The sequence below is a fragment of the Entelurus aequoreus genome, linkage group LG05, assembly GCF_033978785.1.
Source record: "Entelurus aequoreus isolate RoL-2023_Sb linkage group LG05, RoL_Eaeq_v1.1, whole genome shotgun sequence".
NCBI lineage: Eukaryota > Metazoa > Chordata > Actinopteri > Syngnathiformes > Syngnathidae > Entelurus > Entelurus aequoreus.
In genome coordinates this window covers 45180105-45202624 of record NC_084735.1, presented here as the reverse complement: position 1 = coordinate 45202624, position 22520 = coordinate 45180105, and the positions used below count along the sequence as shown (strand labels likewise).

The 22520-nt window shown below is 39.8% G+C and overlaps 3 protein-coding genes across 3 annotated transcripts in view; 1 reads left to right on the top strand and 2 right to left on the bottom strand.

Moving 5' to 3' along the window:
- Nucleotides 1-14185, bottom strand: part of ubb (ubiquitin B) — a 28437-nt gene extending 14252 nt beyond the window's left edge. Inside the window, exons 1-2 of the mRNA XM_062048216.1 lie at nt 14019-14185; nt 11501-13561 (exon numbers count right to left, since the gene is read on the bottom strand). Coding sequence (XP_061904200.1) covers nt 11501-13561; nt 14019-14107 — 2150 coding nt within the window. The 5' untranslated portion in view covers nt 14108-14185. The remainder of the gene's footprint in view (nt 1-11500; nt 13562-14018) is intronic.
- On the top strand, nt 13783-22307 carry cenpv (centromere protein V). Its single transcript, XM_062048218.1, has 5 exons — nt 13783-13938; nt 17185-17277; nt 17388-17457; nt 17531-17645; nt 21196-22307. The coding sequence occupies exons 1-5, from the start codon at nt 13934-13936 to the stop codon at nt 21339-21341; spliced, it is 429 nt and encodes a 142-aa protein (XP_061904202.1). The 5' UTR covers nt 13783-13933; the 3' UTR covers nt 21342-22307.
- The window catches only part of pigl (phosphatidylinositol glycan anchor biosynthesis, class L), a 39899-nt gene continuing 38722 nt past the window's right edge, over nt 21344-22520 (bottom strand). Inside the window, exons 6-7 of the mRNA XM_062048217.1 lie at nt 21768-21901; nt 21344-21677 (exon numbers count right to left, since the gene is read on the bottom strand). Coding sequence (XP_061904201.1) covers nt 21549-21677; nt 21768-21901 — 263 coding nt within the window. The 3' untranslated portion in view covers nt 21344-21548. The remainder of the gene's footprint in view (nt 21678-21767; nt 21902-22520) is intronic.

The window sequence follows — 22520 nt, the reverse complement described above, 5'->3', positions numbered from 1 at the left end:
GGAATGCAGGGTTGGGTTTGGGGGGGCGGTAGATGATTGCAGTGACCAGGGGTTTGGGGCCAGGCAGCTTGAATGACTGGTGCTCAAAGGAGGAGGGGGTTGTGATGGTTACAACAGTGGGTTTCAAGTGTTGGCGGTATATTGTAGCTATACCGCCAGCACGACCGTCACGTGGTTTATCCATGTAGGTGTATCCTGGGGGTGTAGCTTTGTTGAGGTGAATGTATTCCAGTGGTTTTTGCCAGGTTTCGGTTATGCTGAAAAAGTCTATGTTGTTGTCAGTTATGAATTCACTGAGTATTGGTCCTTTTTTATTGAGTGAGCGGGTATTGAGCAGAGCAAATTTAAGAGATGGGTGAAGTTGGATGGGTGGGGGTGCTTTGGTTAACGGTTGCAGGTAGGCAGAGCGCACGTGTGGTTTGTTATTGTGATGACGTGTGACGTCACTGGGGGTGGGTCGGTTGCGTGACCAGAGTGATGGGATGCAGTGTTGTTCAGTCCGGGAGTAAATAAACTTTCTGCGGGAGCTTCTATTGATGTATCTGGGTCGGGGAAACAGTCCGTGTGTTTTGATGGCTGCTGTGATGTCTGGAGGTGTGGTGACGTGGTTGCTGAGTTTGAGGAGTTGCAGAGCGGAGTATTTGAGTCGCATGCTGGCAGTGGTGGATGTTAGCCTGGGATCGTTGGCAGACAGCCGCACACTTGTTGGCCAGAGATGGAGAGACAGGCACAACGCGACGATCCACAGCATGACAGAGGAGAGGAGAGAAGAGTTGGTGGAAGGACCCGCGCCGGCTGCGTGTAGTTGCTGCTAGGGCAGGGTAGCTGGAGGCTGGCTAGCTGTTAGCCACCAGCTGCGGAGCGGTGGCTAGTTAGCAGAGAGCTAACCAGACAGTCAGAGAAAGCTTATGATATGTTGTGGAAACAGGGGTTGCTGATAAAACTAAATATAATTGGGATTAGAGGGAAAATGTACAGATGGATAAAAGACTTCTTAACAAGTAGGAAAATATTAGTAAAAATAGAGAATGAATACAGCAGAGTATATGAAGTGGAAAATGGGACCCCGCAAGGGAGTATAATAAGTCCAGTATTATTTTCAATAATGATAAATGAAGTTTTTAGTGAAGTGGAAGGGTTAGTGGATGTGGCACTGTTTGCTGACGACGGAGTGATGTGGAAGAGAGGTAGAAATACTAATCATATGGAAAAGAATATTCAAAAAGCGGTAAATAAAGTTCAAGAATGGGGAACGGCGTGGGGTTTAAGATTCTCTGTTGGAAAGACAAAAGTCATAAATTTTACAAAGAGGAAAGTACAAAACAAGATCCAAATTAAACTCTATGGAGAAAATATAGAAGAGGTACAAGTATTTAAATATTTGGGTATATGGTTTGATAAAAATATTAACTGGTCAACCCACATCAGCAAAATAGTGGAGACAAGTAAAAAGGTGTTGAATATAATGAGGGCTTTGAGGGGTAAAGACTGGGGGGCTGATAGGCAGACATTGAAAGCAATATACATCAGTTTAATACGATATGTTATTGATTATGGATGCATTATTTATCAATCTGCTGCAAAAACATTACTTGGGAAAATAGACAGGATCCAATCACAGGCTTTAAGATTATGTTGTGGAGCTACTAAATCAACCCCAGTTGCAGCATTACAAGTAGAGATGAATGAAAAACCTTTAGATGTGAGGAGAGATCAACTGTCAGTAGTTTATTGGGCAAACTTAAAAGGGTCCAAGCAAGGACATCCAACCCATCAAGTACTATTAAACTGCCAAGAAAAAGAGAAGAAAAAAATGAATAGTTTTGGGTGGATAATAGGAGACCGATGTAATAAAGTTCAAATTGATAATATTAAAGTTAGCCCTACAGTACCAATCCCCGCAATACCACCGTGGATGTATGAAAACCCAAATGTAAACATGCAATTACTAAAGAATAGAAATTTAAATAGTTACCAGATAGAACAATGGATTGAGGAAACGTTTTTAGACAACATCATGGTGTACACAGATGCATCAAAAACTATAAATAATAAGGTAGGAGCAGCAGCTGTTATTCCACAAGGAAACATAGTATTAAATAAAAGAATTAGTGATAAATCATCTGTTTTTACGGGAGAATTGGTAGCAATTTATATGGCAATTAATTGGATAGAAGAAAATAAAGCAAGAAAAGCAGTCGTGTGCTCGGACTCCAGCAGTGCATTGACTAGCATAAAAAACATAGCGTCAGAAACAAGACAAGATTTAGTTTATGAAATAGTTCAGGCAGTTTACAGAATAAATAAAGCGGGAGGTGTGGTAACATTTCTTTGGGTTCCTGCTCATGTAGGAGTTGAGGGGAACGAATTAGCTGATAAGTACGCAAAACAAGCAACCACTAAAACAGAAGTAAACATGGAGATTAAGCACAGTAAAGAAGAAGTGAAGAACATCATTAAGATAGAACACAATAAAAAGTGGCAGGATAATTGAAATAAGGAAACAAAAGGTAGAGAGTATTACAAAGTCCAGAGGAGAGTAGGTGTAATGAGAGGAGGCAATAGAAATAGGAAGGAAGAAGACATTATTACTAGAATGAGATTAGGACATACATATCTAAATAGTTCATTGAAATTGATGGGGAAACATGCTACAGGACTGTGTGATTCTTGCCAACAGATAGAAAATGTAAGGCATGTTTTAATACATTGTAGAAAATATAATAGAGAAAGGGAAATACTGGGAAATAAGTTAGCGAAAGAGAATATTAGGTTAGCAGTGGAAGATATATTAGGATTGCACTCAGAACACACAGGTTATAAAGCAATACACACATTTTTTAAAAACACTGGGTTAAATAAAAGAATTTAGAGTAGGAATCCACCTCGATCCACACTCCATTACAGTAGGTGGCGGTAATGCTCACCACAAGGTTGCTTGCCAACCGCCATAAAATCACAACAAGAAGAAGAAGAAGAAGAATCAGATGGTTGTGTGGGTGGGACAATGCTGCGTGCTTTAGCTTAGAAACTCGTTCGGTACACCCCCGTACCGAACCGAAAGCCCCGTACCGAAACGGTTCAATACAAAACACGTACCGTTACACCCTTAGCAGATACAAATGACACATTCATGTTTTTGTGTAATGATGACAACGTATGCTCACGCGGACGATTGACTAGTTGATGGTTGATGGTTTTCTTTTCAAATGTTCGTTCATAGCCGTTGTGCTGCTATGATAGGCCATTTACGCTCGACACAGTGTGCATACAACAACATTATTAGGCTGTGTATTGAAATACTTCCACACTTTTGACGACTTTTGGCGTGATTTTTCCCCCTCGCTCGCACCGCTCGCATCGTCTGCTTTGATCGTCTGCTTTGCGCTTCGCCATGACGGTAGTGTGACGTAAATATGCGACGCGTCGACGCACAAAAACGGCGTCGACGTATTTACGTAACCGATGACGTCGACGCGTCGTTTCAGCCTTACCTCAATTGCTCTGTTTATTACTATTCTGAATGTTTGAATGTTGCTGGGTCGGGTTTGGATTTTGGAATTGGAATTGCGTTATTATGGTATTGTTTTGTTGGATTGATTAAAAAATAATAATAATAAAGTTTTAAAAAAAACAAAAAAAAACAGCCCCAAATAATCCAGTACATTAGATTTGGCCTAAATATCCTCGCTGTGATGTGTCTTCTATACTGACCTTTCATGCTTTTACTGGATGTGATAGTGTGTCACACCTTAGTGGTCACAGTAAGAAAACTGCATGGTATACAGTATCTACCAAGAACACCACAAGACGTGGAAGGATCTGGGAAAGGGCATTTTATTAGATAACCATCAAATCAGCTGAAAAATCCATCTGCTTTACATATGGAGCATGTACGTTTTTTGTTCGGGACATGCACAGGAGGCTCTGCCACCTACATCAGATGCAATTCAGTTCCACATCAGGCAAGCTCACTGCCAAACAAGTATCTGGAACCAAGCGTGTAGCGGCTGTAGCCCTCTTCCCACTCCACTTGTTACAGATATGGGAGGGACACATACAGAGGGTCACTTGATACCAAAATTGCTCTCACTACCACCACAACAAAAACATCTTGTGGATATTTAAAATAGGGCCGTAATAAGCTATGCAGCTGCAGAAAATTGTGTTTACCATGCATAGAATCATGCAAATGCCACAAACACGGTGAATGCAAGAATAAGCAGCTAGATTATGAATGTTATTTTTTTAGGTATTTTCTGATGAATTGGAAGTAAAACCCACAACTCACTTTGTTGCCAATTCAGCTGCATATTGGGCTCTTATGGTGCATATTGATCAGAAAGGATAAGTTTGATTACATAAAAGGGACATATCACATTTTCTATTGTTCATCTCAATTCTTATACTAGAGATTATTCTTAAGTGCCAGACTTCATAATTGGTTGTAAAATATTGACATCAAATTAATTGAAACAATAATTCAAGGACAATAAGTTGTTGTTGAAAAAATTGTGTCATTACTTTGACCTGTTTATTATGTTTGAATTTCTGTTTCAAAATGTATGGAAGCTGTAAGTACATTTTTCAGATCTTGAGTTTTTTGTGAAAACTGGTTTAATGTTTTTATACCAATTTTGTCAGAACACAGCTAGGTAATGATTAAAAGGAATATATATTTTATATTGACAAATTTTTGCTTGATAATGACATGACGACCCATGTGTTTCTGTATTTTCTGTGGAAAATTGTCAGGTTCAAACACTGATGACATCTAATAATCAGACAAGAAGCAAGGAATCATGCAGAGACAGAGTTCAATTTAGCTCGAGGAGGCACGTGTTTTGGGCTGTATTCTAGTTACAGATCCAAACTACGTTCTTAAAGTCAAGCCTGCGCGCCTCCTCTATTTATTTGGAAGGGCCCTATTACATCACTGAAGCTGTCGCTGAGGGAAGGTAGTAATCTCGACAACTCCAGTTAGACACAATATATGATTATAGAATAAATAAAAATTAGTTGACACAGGTCATATCACCTTGTCTCTGCTCTGTCTGCGTCACGGCGGTGTTCGGCCTTGGCAGCCAGCAGGCCAAGTCTGATAAAGTCGGCTGGCAATCTTTTGGACTGCGAGCTTTGCACAGATACAAAAATACCACTTCAGCACAATTGACAATAATTTATAGCAATGGCCCTTAAGCATAACGTTAGTGTGATAATATATACATAATTATATATACATAAACATTCTAAAAGTACCCTGTATTCTCGCATTTGTTAAGTTTAACTTAAAATTAATAGTTCCAAAAGATTCCTTACCCCATAAGACATTAAAAAACATGTTTTTTTCATGTTTCTATCTCATTTGGAACTATTACTAATATAACTATGCCAATAAGTAGATGCTCGTCGTTCAACAGCGGCCATCTTGGATTTTTGTAAAATACAACATTAAGCATTCAGATTACAGTGTGGTAAACACCTTATTTCAATTTAGAACATATTTTTACTTCTAAAAACAATGCTTGCCTGCCATAAACACAAAATGACTCCATCACTCACATTTTCTTAAAATCATTCCAGTCTGGTATCTTTTGGTCCACGTTTAAGAGAGAGAGAGAAAGATTTAACCAACTTTTTTCAACCTGTTTGTACCTGCTGTTGCGAATTTTTGATCTGCATAAGTCCCAAAAATTTGCTAAGATATCTACAAAATAATCTTGCCTTCATTACTACTTCCATCAAACATTCCGTTTGGAATTTGCACAACTTGTGACGTCACTGGTTGGGAAAAACATCACAGGATTATCCATATATGGTATAAATGTACCCAGAGTCCTTTGCGCCAGTTTGCCATTGTAGTCCGCGCTGTAGTCAATAAGCTTTTTCTTTTTCTCTATCCTCTTATTGTGGGGCGGACTGGTTCGTACAAGCGCATGTATCCTCCTCTGTTGCCATTTCTAATACAAAGTAAAGTTTAGTTTGAACTTTTAGCTGTCTGTAGACTCGCGATGAAAGTGCTAAAAACTACAACAAAAAATGGCGGGGAGAAGACGCAGTCGAAGTGGAGCCACGTAAATAAGCCCACAAAATATCGCATTCTGAAGAGAAGGCTAGAAAGCAGCTCGAAATGGTCTGTAAAACCATAATCTATGCAACATTTTGACCAAAGGACCACCATTACATGTTATGTAGACCACAAGGAAGTGTTTTAAATGTAGGGGGAAAAAATCTAAATATGACATGCTAAAATTCGTCCCATTTTGTCCACCACCAACGCTGAGATCATTATTCATGCGTTCGTTACGTCTCGTCTCGATTACTGTAAGATATTATTTCCGAGTCTCCCTATGTCCAGCATTAAAAGATTACAGTTGGTACAAAATCCGGCTGCTAGACTTTTGACAAGGACAAGAAAGTTTGAACATATATTGGCTCACCTGCATTGGCTTCCTGTGCACTTAAGATGCAAATTTGAAGTTTTACTACTCACGTATAAAATACTACACCGTCTAGCTCCATCCTATCTTGCTGACTGTATTGTACCATATGTCCCAGAAAGAAATCTGCGTTGAAAGAACTCTGGCTTATTAGTGTTTTCCAGAGCCCAAAAAAAGTCTGCAGGCTATAGAGGGTTTTTTATTTGGGCTCCAGTCCTCTGGAAGGCAGTTAGAGATGGTACCTCAGTAGAAGCATTTAAATCCCATCTTAAAACTCATTTGTATACTCTAGCCTTTAAATACACACCTTTTTATACCAGTTGATCTGCTTTCTCTCTTTTCTGCTCTGCCCCCCTCTCCTGCGTGGAGAGGCTTTTAGGTGGCAACTGATCAGTTTCCAGCTGTTCAAAGTCTGGACACTCCTTATGCATTGGTGATGTCTCTTTGCCCCGACATGTCTACATGCAAGAGGATCCACTCCTGACCTCCCTATGGACTGGACTCTCACATTATAAACCGTATCCACTCGGCATCTATTGCACCGGTCACCCGGGGGTCCCCACATCTGCTGTCCTTTCCAAGATTTCTCATTGTTCCCATTGTGTTGAGTTTTTTCTTGCCCTGATGTGGGATCAGAGCTAAGGAGGTTGTGGTTTGTGCAGCCCTTTGAGGCATTTGTGATTAAGGGCTATATAAATAAACTTTGATTGATTGATATTATTGTTTTCAATACTTCAGCCAACCAGTCAAAGTTCTGATTGCATGCAGACTATTTGCATGTAATTTGGTCCAATTGTATTCTACACCATTGCTGTATCTTCTATAGCGAGATGTTTTGATAGGTGACAGGCCCAGTACAACATCTTCTTTGGAAATTATACCACCAGCAACCCCATGCAGTATCTGCAGTACTTGATGGAGATGATATCATCAGTGACCCCATGCAGTATCTGCAGTCCTTGATGGAGATGATATCACCGGTGACCCCATGGAGTATCTGCAGTACCTGACTGCCAGCCTGCCAATACAATGGTAGTTTGGTAGTTTTACCTGTATGGGTGAGTAATAAAAAACAGTCCTAAATCTTAAATCCTTACTCCATTACCTTTTTAAAAGCAAGTGAGCAACCCACTATCTAGTTGTCATTAGTTTAATCCCAGCTCCAGAAAGTAAAGGGATATTGTTCAGTATAGTGGTGTTATTAAGGGCTTTATGATATTTACTTTAGTGGGGTGAGCTGGCACAATATCTGCACTTGGATTGTCGTGGGCTGGTTAGAACCAAAAAATTCAGGGCCAAATTTTTTTGTGCCAGTACACCCCTGGCTGTCACTCGTCATGCCAGTCAGGTGATTAGTCTGTTCACAAAGATGAAGAAATGTACACACACTTTGCTTCCCTTCGGGGGAAAACAAAAAGAAAGAGAAGGATGAGGAGAAATGGGGGGAAAAATGATGAGTGACATAGAGAGAAGCCAAGTGCTGCGATAGCAGCACCATATACACATACTGTAATACCATATACTGTAGTACAGACCTGGGCAAATTAAGGCCCGGGGGCCACATTCGGCCCGTTAAGCTTTTCAATCTAGCCCGTTGGACATTCCCAAATCATTTTTTTTAGATCTTTAAGCTGGAAAGTGTAGCTGCCATTATGATGTGCAGTGATGTTTTCTAATGACCGTAATTCTTGAACTATACTAAGTCTTTCAATGGTTGGAATCTGCACTTTTGCATGATATACTAGTTACTATGGTAATCTAATTAGTTACTATGGTCATCTAATTAGTTACTATGGTCATCTAAGTCACAGCAGCTCAGACAAGGCACGAAGCAGTGTGGGTGGGGAGCGTTTCCACGGAGTGTTTCCAGAACCTGAAATGCGGGTGTCAGGGACAGATGCGGAAGGAGATTTTTACAACAAAGTTCTACAGCTTAGTGATATATCAGATAGTAGGTGTTTTTTTGGTTTTTTTACCCTTGGCGATCATATTTTGCTGTGTTTGTATATGTGGATGAAGAGGGGGTGTGACGTTCAAATGTTGTCAATATTCAGTGTTTTATCGTTCATAGTTAATATTGTAAATCTCACATTCTTTATTTTCATGTACATTCTGGGTGTCTCATTCAGTAAAAAAATTTGAAACTCCATTCTGTTTTTAAGGCGGTCTGTCATAACGTTTTTAGCATTCAATCAGACATTATTGTGAGGTTTTGTATTAGTGTTCCTAAAAATAATACCGGCCCCCAGACACATTTTTTTCTCTACATTTGGTCCCCGAGTCAAAATAATTGCCCAGGCCTGCTGTAGTACCATATACACATACTGTAATACCATATACTGTAGTACCATATACACATATTATAATACCATATACTGTAGTACCATATACACATACTGTAATACCATATACTGCAGTACCATTTACACACACTGTAGTACCCTATATACACAGTGCAGTACCATATATACACAGTGCAGTACCATACATACACATACTGTAATACCATATACTGTAGTACCATATACACACACACTGTAGTACCATATATACACAGTGCAGTACCATATATTCACTGTGCAGTACCATACATACACATACTGTAATACCAAATGCTGTAGTACCATATATACACACTAGTACAATATATACACAGTGCAGTACCATACATACACATACTGTAATACCATATACTGTAGTACCATATACACACACACTGTAGTACCATATATACACAGTGCAGTACCATATATACACTGTGCAGTACCATACATACACATACTGTAATACCAAATGCTGTAGTACCATATATACACACTAGTACAATATATACACAGTGCAGTACCATACATACACATACTGTAATACCATATACACACATTGTAGTACCATATATACACTCTGTAATACCTTATATACACAGTGCAGTACCATATATACACATACTGTAGTACCATATAAATATACTGTAGTACCATATACACATTCTGTACCATATATAGTCTGTAATACCATATACACATACTGTAGTACTATACATGCACGCTGTAGTACCATATACACATACTGTAATACCATATACACATACTGTAGGACAATATACACATACTGTAATACCATATACACATACTGTAGGACAATATACAGTATGGTAGCACTACATACTCGGAATGTGAATCTTTGAACACCTGCTGATCCAATCCGATTTCAAATCCTGGAGTGATAAGATTCAGAATCGATTCTCGAATTTAACACTATTCTGAATCGAGACAAACTGATTCTAGCAATGTATCATTTGGTATAATAATTATATTGAAAGTTTTTCAAAACAGGTTACAGGTTACAAAAGTTATTTGTGGTTGCATGGAGATGGCCTAAACATGTCTTTTTAAACTTTGATTCTTAAAAACAAACAAAAAATTGTTTCAATAAATTTTTCTAAATTATGACACTATTATCGGGATTAATAAGAATCGCGATTTGGATGTAAATTGACACCCCTACCATATTCAAACTGATTATGTTAAAAAAAAAAACTGTCTCTGCTCAGATGACCTACTTTAAATAACTCCCACAGGTTTTCTTTGGCAATCATAGTGGAACTTATGTTTTCTAAATGTAACAGCACACCAATGTACAATGTACAAAAAGTATTGTGTAATGGTGTTGTTCTACCTAAATTTTACTTTTATTCTTGTGCTGCTTATTGTGTTGATTACATTGTCATTCCTGTTAAAATGTTCCTATGTTAATATAAAGGTGGTGTATTTCATTTTACTTAATGCTCTTGTAATACAATTGTCAGCAGGAGAGCGATTGTGGAGTGGCAGGGACAGAGTGGATAGGGGAAACGAAAGGGAACAGGGTGAAGTGGTTGACTTTTGACCTCAGTATTTGTCAAATCCTGGCCACGGCCTTAATGGCATCAGATCAGCAGATGCTATTTTATGCACATCGATTGTCCGCTTAACATGGAGTTACTGTCAGAATCATAATAAACATTACAATGAAGTTGCAATAGCTTAAGACACCTGAAAATCACATTTGTCCGTCCACAACACCACACCTCTTATTACTCCAAATCTCCTGTTCAGATAACTGATGAGTTGCGTTCCACACATAAACCTGTTAGGAGTGCACTACTGCACTTACCATGCCAATGAGTCACTCATCTTGAAGGCCACGCTCACAGTGCATCCCACCACTTAAAAGATTCTACCTTCACATGACTCTCACTGTATTATCACTACTGACTGATCAATGGCTGTCCATTGCAGAAATAAACCAAGTTTACTATGTTAATTAGGGGGGAGAAAGTCTAAATTGGTCCTAGTGTGTGAGAATGTTGTCCGTGATGAGCTGGGGACTCGTCCAGGGTGAACCCCACCTTCTGCCTGAAAGCAGCTGGGCTAGGCTCTAGGACACCCCACAACACCCACAAGTGACAAGCAGTATAAAATAGACTGATAGAACATCTCCACCAAACCTGGTTTTGATGTACAAAAATATGTTGCACAATATACAATATAAACTGATGTGCAATCACAATCTATTTCCAAGCAAAGTAAAGCTCATGCTAGTAGCAGCGATACTTTGCGCAAATATACCTAATGTATCTGGTAAAACTTAAAATGAGGTTTTTAAAATGTTCAGCTTTTGGGAAATCAAGAGTTTATTTTTGTGCATTTTAAATGTTGCTATTGGGGGACAATAAAGAAGTCAAAGGGCCAAATAGCATTCTTCTGCACTGCCTGCATTCTATTAACCTATTAAAATAGTTTCCAAATAGCAGTCAGAAAAAAATACATTTGTTGTTTTATGAGGACTCACTTTGCCAGGATTTACTTTTGCAATTGCTATGTATAAATCAGATATTTGGAAAACTTACCTGAAGCTTACCAATATAAACTTTCCATTTTAGTGTTTGCTATTCTAGAAAGAGACAATAGATGTTTAGGTTTAATCATTTATTCAAGCAACATGCACTTAACTTTTGGTCATAACAGCAAATGCCTTTTTCACTGCACAATATTTTACTTTCAGAACATTTAATAGTTTACAGCCCTCCCCTCAGCCGAAGAACAAGATGCAGGGTGGACTCCTTTTGAATGTTGTAGTCGGACAAAGTGCGGCCATCTTCCAGCTGCTTTCCAGCGAAGATCAGCCTCTGCTGGTCTGGGGGGATGCCTTCCTTGTCCTGGATTTTGGCCTTGACATTCTCAATGGTGTCACTGGGCTCCACCTCGAGGGTGATGGTCTTGCCAGTGAGGGTCTTCACGAAAATCTGCATGCCTCCCCTCAGTCGCAGGACAAGATGGAGGGTGGACTCTTTCTGAATGTTATAGTCTGAGAGGGTGCGGCCATCTTCCAGCTGCTTCCCAGCGAAGATCAGCCTCTGCTGGTCTGGGGGGATGCCTTCCTTGTCCTGGATTTTGGCCTTGACATTCTCAATGGTGTCACTGGGCTCCACCTCCAGGGTGATGGTCTTGCCAGTGAGGGTCTTCACGAAGATCTGCATGCCTCCCCTCAGTCGCAGGACAAGATGGAGGGTGGACTCTTTTTGAATGTTGTAGTCTGACAAGGTGCGGCCATCTTCCAGCTGCTTTCCAGCAAAGATCAGCCTCTGCTGGTCTGGGGGGATGCCTTCCTTGTCCTGGATTTTGGCCTTGACATTCTCAATGGTGTCACTGGGCTCCACCTCGAGGGTGATGGTCTTGCCAGTGAGGGTCTTCACAAAGATCTGCATGCCTCCCCTGAGTCGCAGGACAAGATGGAGGGTGGACTCTTTTTGAATGTTGTAGTCTGACAAGGTGCGGCCATCTTCCAGCTGCTTTCCAGCAAAGATCAGCCTCTGCTGGTCTGGGGGAATGCCTTCCTTGTCCTGGATTTTGGCCTTGACATTCTCAATGGTGTCACTGGGCTCCACCTCCAGGGTGATGGTCTTGCCAGTGAGGGTCTTCACGAAGATCTGCATGCCTCCCCTCAGTCGCAGGACAAGATGCAGGGTGGACTCCTTTTGAATGTTGTAGTCTGACAAGGTGCGGCCATCTTCCAGCTGCTTTCCAGCAAAGATCAGCCTCTGCTGGTCTGGGGGGATGCCTTCCTTGTCCTGGATTTTGGCCTTGACATTCTCAATGGTGTCACTGGGCTCCACCTCCAGGGTGATGGTCTTGCCAGTGAGGGTCTTCACGAAGATCTGCATGCCTCCCCTCAGTCGCAGGACAAGATGGAGGGTGGACTCTTTCTGAATGTTGTAGTCTGAGAGGGTGCGGCCATCTTCCAGCTGCTTGCCAGCAAAGATCAGCCTCTGCTGGTCTGGGGGAATGCCTTCCTTGTCCTGGATTTTGGCCTTGACATTCTCAATGGTGTCACTGGGCTCCACCTCAAGGGTGATGGTCTTGCCAGTGAGGGTCTTCACGAAGATCTGCATGCCTCCCCTCAGTCGCAGGACAAGATGGAGGGTGGACTCTTTCTGAATGTTGTAGTCTGAGAGGGTGCGGCCATCTTCCAGCTGCTTGCCAGCAAAGATCAGCCTCTGCTGGTCTGGGGGAATGCCTTCCTTGTCCTGGATTTTGGCCTTGACATTCTCAATGGTGTCACTGGGCTCCACCTCCAGGGTGATGGTCTTGCCAGTGAGGGTCTTCACGAAGATCTGCATGCCTCCCCTCAGTCGCAGGACAAGATGGAGGGTGGACTCTTTTTGAATGTTGTAGTCTGACAAGGTGCGGCCATCTTCCAGCTGCTTTCCAGCAAAGATCAGCCTCTGCTGGTCTGGGGGGATGCCTTCCTTGTCCTGGATTTTGGCCTTGACATTCTCAATGGTGTCACTGGGCTCCACCTCCAGGGTGATGGTCTTGCCAGTGAGGGTCTTCACGAAGATCTGCATGCCTCCCCTCAGTCGCAGGACAAGATGGAGGGTGGACTCTTTCTGAATGTTGTAGTCTGAGAGGGTGCGGCCATCTTCCAGCTGCTTGCCAGCAAAGATCAGCCTCTGCTGGTCTGGGGGAATGCCTTCCTTGTCCTGGATTTTGGCCTTGACATTCTCAATGGTGTCACTGGGCTCCACCTCAAGGGTGATGGTCTTGCCAGTGAGAGTCTTTACAAAGATCTGCATGTTTAAACTAAAGACAAAATAAGAATTAGGTACAAAACATTTTACATCACCAATTTACAGCTCTAACAAATACAGCAATTTTTTTTTTAATAGGTTGTCGGTTTTTGTGTTGTAGGTCATGAAATAAGTTATAACTTAGCAAAGATTCCGATCGACAGCGCCATTTTGAAATGGCTGTTGACTCCCTTTTGTTCTGCCGCAGTCACCCCTAATGGATGCTAGTACTGGAAATGACGAGTCATAGCCAACAGCCAACCATTACCAACCAACGCCGTACCAACGACGATGGAATTAAAGTACTATTCATATTTCAAGTCTAAACATAATTTTCAATTGAGAATGTACATTATACAACGAGACAGCCACTAACGCTTACGTAATGAGGTAAAATTACAACTTCAAACAATTATGTTTACATTAGTCAACGGCTTAAATTCCTTGCACTACAAAAGTTGATTACTTACGATTGCGACGAAGTAATGTTGAAGAATTCAACCGCAGCTGTCGTGATCCTGTTTTTCTGTGTGATGCGAATAATGGCGACGTAGCGCATACCCCTTTATATACAAGAGGCTGCCACGTCATCTGGCTGTATTCATCCGCACCCAAAAATAGTTAAATCTTTCTCTGGACGCACCATTTCAAGCTGTATTTTTCATTATTTCGACACCTATCACCTTAAAATGTTTTATTCATGTATAGTTGTACATATGTATAATATAGTTACTAGAAAGAGACATTTAAACGCGAGGGGCCTTGCGGAATAATACATTGCACTACGGTTCTTTTCTCTGGAACTTTCGAGAAGGATCACGCAACAACAACGTCCACGACGTTTGATTGGACAGAAGATTGTTTGTTTTGTTTGCTATTGGTTGCTGAGCAGGAAGTGACCTAAATATTACATGACTATCTTTAAACACAATAAACGTCGAATAAAGAGTTATATTCATTAACCACACCCATTTGAACATGTCGGTAAAAGACACCAAACTGATTTTTTTTTCTTCAGTTTAATTAGCTAAGAGACCAATATGTATTATACACGGTACTGTACCAAAGCTGGTTTAGTATATTGTTATAATAAATACATTTAAATTTAGCTCAATGACATCTAATGCAGAATGAGAAGATATAACTTGATCTCAATAAAACGGATCAGTCAACAGATGGAAAACGTGCCTGGATATCACATGCTTGCAGCTGTTGCAACATTTGCTTGGATTATTTTAGGCGCAGGGGAAAACCTACCGGCCTCTTTTACACATTTCACGTTTATGTCACATGAATATGTTGCCTAATTACAACACGTAATACGTGTTTTGCAGGCACCAAAAGCCCAATGATGAACACAATTCAGTCATCTTGAGCAGGGATTTCGAAAGTGTGGCGCGGGGGCCAATTGTGGCGCACATTTTTTTTTTTTTCTCAGGGCAAATTATAAGAATGTATTAACTACAAAGAAATATCCAATAGCAAAAATGGGAAAACCAAAAACAAGACAAAAAGGCGAGGAAAAACGGAAATGTTGATACTACGTAAAGAGCAAAGTGGTGGTTAGTTGTACAACTAACCACCACTTTGCTCTTTAAATAATACGGCGTAACCATATTGCAGATTGTTTTGGTGTTTACATATATTAGAGATGTCGAATGATTATTTTTTTTAAATCAGACTAATCACATTTTGGAATTTGGAATAATCATGATTAACCACAGTTGATTACTTGCTTGCATAATTACAATTTGCTTGAAAAAAGACCCCAATATTTGTACACAAATGCAATTTTATTTTAAAAATGTCATCCAGGGATGTATTTAAACGTTCTACTTAAATCCATGTAATTTACTTGCCCAAAACTTGGTAACAGTTTTATCTGAAGTTCTTTCAGGCTGTATTTTGGAGTGAAATTTGCCAGCAAGCACACCAGTCTGAGTCTCCTTACTCATTTTTGTACTGACGAATGCATTGACCTGATCACTGACTGTTAACGGTTAAGATAAGAGAGCTTGTATGGTCAATATAAATTGCACGGTTAATCATTAGCCTAAGTGTGTACATGATTAATGCAATCATTTTTTGTGATTAATCCCATGAGTTGACTTGTACAGTATATACCAAGACCAGACTAATCAGCACGCTGTTCAGTATCATGGCCATTGATTGGCTCAGCCTCAGACAGTATTAATATATTGAATTAAAATAGTGTAAAACTGACTAAAGGGTGTTATTTCATGTCTAGAGGGCAATGTTGAAAAACTAATTCCTGAGGGTGTAAACTCTAAATCAGGGTTGTCCAAGCTGCTGTGGCCCGTAGCTCGTTTTCTAATTTCGCCCACGGCACATTCTGCAGACTAAAGAAACACAACCTGGATTAAAACATTACTAAAATTTAACCGGCCCACATCCTCCCAAAACTGAGCGCTAAAAACCAAAATGTCCGACAACCTGTGTGTCTTACTGTACTGTACAGGTATATGGTCTTTGTTGATTTCCCCGCGTCTTGTCATGATGAACATGTGTACAAATGATGTAAGTGTTTGAGTTTGCTAGAGCCCTCAAACAGGTTTTAACTGGGGGAATTATATAATACTAATATTTGTAAAAAAAAAAAAAATTTAGAATGTACATTTGTAATTTGATTTAAAAAATGTTATTTCGCCTTAAAAATAATGACTGTGGTTTTTACTCCGAATTACTGTAAATGTAAATTATTTTCATGGTAAAATTCTGGTCACGGAGATGAAAGGTTTTTTTTTTGCTGTAAAATCTACAGTTGCTGTATTTTCAGCGTATTATTTGAACTGAAAAATGGTACCACTTTTATTTTTACAGTCTAATTCTGGCGACTAAATTCACACGGAAGAAATTCACATATCTCCACTCCAGGGGGTCAGATTAGATATGACATCAATTGGCTTTGTCACGTATGACACAAAGCTAAATTGTGTATTTTTTTCCAGAGAGTTCAACATGTTTTGATTGCCTATTGGTTTTAGAGTCATTCACGTAAAAAATGTATCAATTAATTGAAAAAGTAGGGGTTTTCTATTTGTGCTGATATGATGGAGCTCATAGTTATGTACAGCATTTGGGTCATAACATTTCCTCCAGCAGCATGTCATATGACACCCAACCCGTGATGTGCCACGTCACACACAGACTGAGTTGTGTGTCAGGCTGAACCAGTTCACCCCTGCAGGCACGTGTTTGTGCGGGTCTGTTGTACTTTGCCCTGACCCTTGCCTGGAAATAATCAGTGCCTCTTCAGTGTTCCAGGAAAAGGCCTGTTGCTACCTTTGTGTTGTAAAAAGTTCATGAATTTTCATATGAAAATAGTTTTTTTAAGGCTGTGGACAACAAAGACGTTGGAGGCTTTTACATTTCCATGATCAGTTGCCGTGAATGAGGACATCTTACTTATGCAAATAGTATTTACTGTGACGAACTGTGACGCGTTCCGGGTGGGGCGTCTGAGCCCACGACACGTTTCGCAACATACTCCCTCAGACCTGTTTTTCTGAGGTTAGGTAAATAAAATCATGTTTATTTTGTAAACACTGTAGATGTAAGAAAAATACCAGAGCAATTAAGTAGGAAATAATAATCTTTTCTTGTTTTCTCCTATAGGATGGATCTTGTGAAACATACTGGTGGCTGCCATTGTGGAGCTGTGAGGTTTGAAGTGTGGAGCTCTCCAGACCTCCATGTGTTCCATTGCAAGTATGGACATTCAGTACAGAATTAGGTTTATCAATAGCATTTGTTAATTGGAAAAAAAAAACTATAATCCAAATATGTTTTTCAATTATTCTTGTTTTTCCTATCTTCAGCTGCAGTATTTGTACAAAGAAACAAAATCATCATTTCATTGTCCCCAAAGACAACTTTACACTTTTGCAGGTAGGAAACGCAGCATCCAATTTTTTCATTTATAATCATAATGTTTTCAACATATCTCCCCTTCCCCCGCCAGGGTTTGGATCATCTGACCACTTATACATTTGAAACTCACAAAGCGAAGCACACCTTCTGTAGAAACTGTGGGGTTCAGAGTTTCTACACGCCACGCTCCAACCCTGATGGATACGGTACGAGCAAAACCTGCTGACACGCCACATGACTCACACGCTCTTCACATGCCGTGTCTATTTATTGTTTTTCCAAAATGATTTACTGTGCAGAGCAGGGGTGTCCAAAGAGCTTGCCAAGAGTTTCCCAATTTTCAGCCCGCAGCTGGCTTTTTTATTGTTCCTACAATAAAATAAATACATTATAAATAAGATATATTATTTGTTACACTAATTTGCTTTGACAACTGTAACACTAAGCCACAATGTGGATGTTTTGGTAAGTTAACTTGGCATGCATTGACCTACATCGGATTTGTATTAGCATCTTAAAGGGGAACTGCAATGTTTTTGGGGAATTTTTATCCACAATCTGTATGTGAGACAACGCACATCTGTCTCTTTCTGTGCATTCTAAATTGCAAAAAAAAAAATGCTAGCAAGAGGCGGCTAACAATGCAGGTAATTTTAAGTAATCTATTTTGCCTATGAAGTCCTCTAAAAACATCCAAAAACCATCAACGTTATATTTAGGGCCTGATTTACTAAAGGTTTGCGTGTACTAAAACACGTGGAAACTTGATAGCGCTTGCAAAAGTGTTTTACTAAACATGTTTATATTTTTATTTATGCGTTTATTTGACAGGGACAGTACAATTAAACATTGCTACCCACAGGTAACCGATGTCAAAGTACATAAGACTTATAGCCACAGGCTAATTTGCATCCCTTGTCCCTGGTTAGACTTTTAAAAAAAAGTTGAGAAAAGTGAAAAACACATACAAAGGGATTAAGACAAGTACAAAAATAAAAACACATTAAAAATAATTGGCCCCATTGGTCCATACTATACATCCAGTTCTAGTGCTCACACTTCTGATTTTCCTTAAGCCACTTTTTCAGTTTTGTGGAGAAAAGTGTGTGTAGAGGATTGCGTCTCTTAAAAGGGTTATGATTTTTTTTTCTACATTCAAAACACTTCCTCGTGGCCTTTATAAGATGTGATGGTGGTTCTTTGGTCAAAATTTTGCATGGATTTTGTTTTACAGATCATTTTCAAGGCGCTGTCTGACCGTCTCTTCAGCATGCGCCGTTTTGTGGGCGGGTCTAATTAACCTAGTTCCACTTCGACATCGTCTTCTCACCGCCATGTTGTCGCAGTTTTAGCGCCTCGATTGCATCTCTGACAGATTAAGTTCGAACTATACGCTACTTTGTATTAGAAATGGCATGTGCATGTACCGGCCTATTCCAGATGCACTCGGGTGGTAGGCGGGGTACACCCTGGACAAGTCGCCACCTCATCGCAGGCATATGTCTAAAATAAAAATATTAAAGATATTGTTTATTCAGCAATATCATTTTATAATTTTATAGCTGTAAATGACTTCAATTGATGCGTTTTGGTATCTGCTGGCATTATTTTTTAATGAAGTTGGTTTGTTCATATACAATATGTTATTATTAACATTAGCAACATATATATAGTGCAATATGCATTTTCTTGCGCCTGGAACATTCCAGGAGATGTTCGCAGTTAGTGGCCAGCATCTTCCATTAGGGCACCTTCAACGCGCAAAAGTGGATTCTATTGTAGATGCATTGCAAGACGGCATCTAAAATGCCCAGAAAAAACGGTACATGTCTGCTACAAAACGCCACAAGGGAGCATATTTGTAAATCCTTTTCAACCCATATTCAGTTAAATGCACTACAAAGAAAACATATTTGATGTTCAAACTTACAAAGTTTTTTTTTTTTTTTTTGCAAATAATAATCAATTTAGAATTTCATGGCTGCAACACGTGCCAAAGTAGTTGGGAAAGGGCATGTTCACCACTGTGTTACATGGCCTTTCCTTTTAACAACACTCAGTAAACGTTTGGGAACTGAGGAGACACATTTTTTTAGCTTCTCAAGTGGAATTCTTTCCCATTCTTGCTTGATGTACAGCTTAAGTTGTTCAACAGTCCGGGGGTCTCCGTTGTGGTATTTTAGGCTTCATAATGCGCCACACATTTTCAATGGGAGACAGGTCTGGACTACAGGCAGGCCAGTCTAGTACCCGCACTCTTTTACTATGAAGCCACGTTGATGTAACACGTGGCTTGGCATTGTCTTGCTGAAATAAGCAGGGGCGTCCATGGTAACGTTGCTTGGATGGCAACATATGTTGCTCCAAAACCTGTATGTACCTTTCAGCATTAATGGTGCCTTCAAATATGTGTAAGTTACCCATGTCTTGGGCACTATTACACCCCCATACCATCACAGATGATGGCTTTTCAACTTTGCGCCTATAACAATCCGGATTGTTCTTTTCCTCTTTGGTCCGGAGGACACGACGTCCACAGTTTCCAAAAACTATTTGAAATGTGGACTCGTCAGACCACAGAACATTTTTTCCACTTTGTATCAGTCCATCTTAGATGAGCTCAGGCCCAACGAAGCCAACAGCGTTTCTGGGTGTTGTTGATCAACGGTTTTCGCTTTGCATAGGAGAGTTTTAACTTGCACTTACAGATGTAGCGACCAACTGTAGTTACTGACAGTGGGTTTCTGAAGTGTTCCTGAGCCTATGTGGTGATATCCTTTACACACTGATGTCGCTTGTTGATGCAGTACAGCCGGAGGGATCGAAGGTCACGGGCTTAGCTGCTTACGTGCAGTGATTTCTCCAGATTCTCTGAACCCTTTGATGATATTACGGACCGTAGATGGTGAAATCCCTAAATTCCTTGCAATAACTGGTTGAGAAAGGTTTTTCTTAAACTGTTCAACAATTTGCTCACGCATTTGTTGACAAAGTGGTGACCCTCGCCCCATCCTTGTTTGTGAATGACTGAGCATTTCGTGGAATCTACTTTTATACCCAATCATGGCACCCACCTGTTCCCAATTTGCCTGTTCACCTGTGGGATGTTCCAAATAAGTGTTTGATGAGCATTCCTCAACTTTATCAGTATTTATTGCCACCTTTCCCAACTTATTTGTCACGTGTTGCTGGCATCAAATTCTAAAGTTAATGATTATTTGCAAAAAAAAAAAAGTTTATCAGTTTGAACATCAAATGTTGTCTTTGTAGCATATTCAATTGAATATGGGTTGAAAAATGATTTGCAAATCATTGTATTCCGTTTATATTTACATCTAACACAATTTCCCAACTCATATGGAAACGGGGTTTGTATATTAAATGTTGATGGAGGTTTTTTTTGAGAGGTTTATAGGTGGTAAAGATGAATCCTCACTCATTGTTAGCCACCTCTTGCTCGCAGATTTTTACGATTTAAAATGCACAGAAAAGCGAAAGACACAGGGATTGTAAATGATTGGGAAAATTCCCCCAAAAAGTGAAGTCACAAAATATATCAAAGTGGACCTCACCCCACATACCTCATTTTTTCTGAAAGTTTGGACACCCCCTTATAATGTGGTTAGACAACAGATCTAGATGGGAAAAACATAGTTCAATAATAAAGTCATTGTTGCAGATTTGCTAATAAATATAGTAGCCGGTAGTTTTGTTCAAATGATTACATATTTGTTTTTGCTACCATCTTCTTCCCAGGTATTGCGCCACATTGTCTTGATCCAGGTACTGTGCAAAGCATCGCAGTAGAAAAATTTGCAGGAGACAAATGGGAAGAAAGCATGGAAGCGCACAAAACCATCAGAGACATGTCCAAACCAAAAGAACTGAGAAATACTAAATAATTCCAGTGTTGTCTCAAATTCAGATGTTTTTAATCAGTACTATTCAAAGGTCAAACAGTGCAATGACAGTTTAATGACTGATAGTCATGAAGTTGTTCATGTGGCAAACCTGAGTGCATTTTATTACAAAGTTGACCTGAAAAAGGTTTATCAGATTTATGACTTATTAACAAGGTGTAAAGAAAAATAGATACATTCGAGCAACTTCTAATACATTTTGTGACACTTTGGTGCTTGTGGAATCATTTGGAATGTGTTGATGTACATGTATCTTGAGAAGGTGACGTACAGATAACGAAACCAGACGAGTTGAGTGCGATGACAAAGCATGGCAGCCTGTTAAAAAAAGTGATAGTTTAAAGATTAAAATAAATTATAAAGACAGCCAATAGCAATCAAACTCGGAGTGGTGTTGATTCGTCTTACTTTGCATTGGCTATAGCCATCTGAGCCGATCATACAGCAGAGGGAGGAGGGCAGCAGCCAGCTGAAAGGAAGTTCCAAGAAAGAAACATACTTCCGGAGCAGGCCAACAGTCCCCAAGGAGAGAAAACAGCAGTCTGGGGTAACAGGAAGAGACCAAGTTTGTAGTTAATGTTCACTACAGCTGCACATGATTATGAATATTGTAAGCCATTTATAACTGCATACTCTGGTTCCAGGAATGGAGGATAGTGCAGGGAAGACTCCAATGTCAAAAACTGATTCAACTGTCTAATATAGCATTTTTCAAACCACTTGATCCACAAATATTTTACTATTCCAATTAAATGACTTGTCGTTAGTATACGGTTCTATAAACCTATTCAGTCTTTTTTGGGGACATGAAACAGGAGGCGATCTAAGCAAAATTAAAAAGTGAAAATTGCTTGTTTACAAATGTGCATTGTGTAAAAACAAAACAATTGCCTATCTTTCTGAGAAAACATTGTGGGTGTCTCAAATGGTCTTGTATGTGAATGAAACCCCCAATAAAATGATTCAAAAACAAAAGTGAGTGTTTTTTGGTTTAAACGTACTAAACACGTTATATTAGGAGTATTACCTTTGCTCAAATCACCCTCTGAGAAGGAGGATAAAGCAGAGCTAAATTAATCCTACCCATCTACATGTCTCAACAATTATTTAGTCTGTTCACCTGTCTTTTTAATAGGGAGAGAAAATAATAAACCATAGCGT